Below are 1643 nucleotides of genomic sequence, written 5' to 3' on the forward strand. Positions count from 1 at the left end.
GGGGGATGAAAGACCAAGCATGATCTAGAACTTTTGCATTGCAATATAAGAATATATAGAATGAAATTTATAAAGAACAGGGAGAACTCTGATTGGAGGAGTACAGGTTTAATGTATCCATGCTGAGGTTGAACATAGATGGGAAACCAAGGACACATCCAAGCTTGTTATTGATGATATGGAGCTTATAAAAATTCAGGGTTAACAATTTATTGTTCTGAATAATAGTCCTCAAGATGGTGTTTTAAATGATGTAGAATGTTCCTCAAACTATTACAGAAAATGAAATATTATTTTGAACAAAATCTGCACCATTACAAATAAACTGACTGCTTTTACACTCTGGGAATTTCAGCTGTGAAATATTTCTTTGCAGATACGTATTATCATTAATGTTTCTTTCTTCAAAAGGTGTTCCTACGTCCAAGCATATCTGCCTGAATTAAGAAATGGTGTTGAATGTTGTCAAGGGGACTATCTTTGTGTTTCTAATAGGACTTGGAGTTGTGGGGAACGTCCTTGTTCTTGTGAACTATATGGTCTTATTTAGAAGCACCATGAAATCTATCCACCTCATTCTCATCCACTTGGCTTTTACAAACATGATAACACTTCTTACTAGAGGCATGCCAAGGACAGTATCCAGTTTGGGGTTGAGAAGCCTCATAGATGATATAGCCTGTAAGGTGGTGGTTTACCTCAGCAGGGTGGCCCGGGGCCTGTCCATCTGCACCACCAGTCTCCTCACAGTGGTCCAGGCCATCACCATCAGCCCCAGAGCCTCCAGGTGGAGGAGGCTGCAGCCCAGGTCAGCCTGGCACCTGCTTCCCTTGTTGCTCTTCTTTTGGATTCTCAATTCCGTGATAAGCATGAACTTACCATTTTATATCAAACACATCAGAAGCATGAACACATCAGAAGTTATTAGAAGTGATAATGTCTGTTATTTTCAATCACAAAACTGGACAATTGGATGGATTTTTATTGTTCTCATGGTCCTTCGAGATGCGGTGTTCCAGAGTATTATGGGCTGGACCAGTGGCCACATGGTCTTCCTCCTCCACAAGCACCACCAGCAGGTGCTCCACCTTCAGACCTCCAAGCTCCTCCACAGAACCCCCCCTGAGGTGAAGGCTGCAAAGAGTGTCCTCCTTCTGATGCTCTGCTTTCTCCTCTTCTATTGGACAAATTGTTTTATGTCTTTATATGTCACTTTCTCCCTAGAGAATAATTTCATAGAAGTAAGTGCTGTAGCATTTGTGGACCTGGGATATGCAGTCCTCAGTCCACTTGTGCTGATTCACAGGGAAGGACACTTGGCTGAATGTTGGCACCTGTCTATTTCAATGATTTTCAATAAGTAAGTTTGAAACCATTCTTAGTTTTGTGTTGCTGTATGTAATGGGAAAATCAAGTAAGGGTAGCTGAATCACAGAGAGGCTCATTTCCGTACCCCAGATCTGGTGACAGTCCCATGACATCTGCCATAGGCAGGTGGTGTAGTGTGTTTCTTCTATCTCTCTGTGGAGTCCTGTGAGAGATGTCATCTGAATCTGGCTATGGATGATCTTCTATCTCTCCTAGGACCCTGTATGTTTGCTTGTTTTACTTCTTTTTTAAATCCCAGACTCTGTTGATATATA

The 1643-nt window shown here is 41.8% G+C and overlaps 1 protein-coding gene across 1 annotated transcript; it reads left to right on the forward strand.

Moving 5' to 3' along the window:
* Positions 1-449: 449 nt before the first annotated feature.
* LOC143402231 (putative vomeronasal receptor-like protein 4) lies at positions 450-1364 on the forward strand. The gene has a single exon (XM_076859625.2). The coding sequence runs from the start codon at positions 450-452 to the stop codon at positions 1362-1364; it is 915 nt and encodes a 304-aa protein (XP_076715740.2).
* The last annotated feature ends 279 nt before the right edge of the window (positions 1365-1643 follow it).

This window comes from Callospermophilus lateralis, chromosome 6, assembly GCF_048772815.1.
Source record: "Callospermophilus lateralis isolate mCalLat2 chromosome 6, mCalLat2.hap1, whole genome shotgun sequence".
NCBI classification, from domain to species: domain Eukaryota; kingdom Metazoa; phylum Chordata; class Mammalia; order Rodentia; family Sciuridae; genus Callospermophilus; species Callospermophilus lateralis.

Excerpts from the sequence above, each read along its gene's own strand:
- LOC143402231 (XM_076859625.2), top strand. The coding sequence starts at position 450 with ATGGTGTTGAATGTTGTCAAGGGGACTATCTTTGTGTTTCTAATAGGA.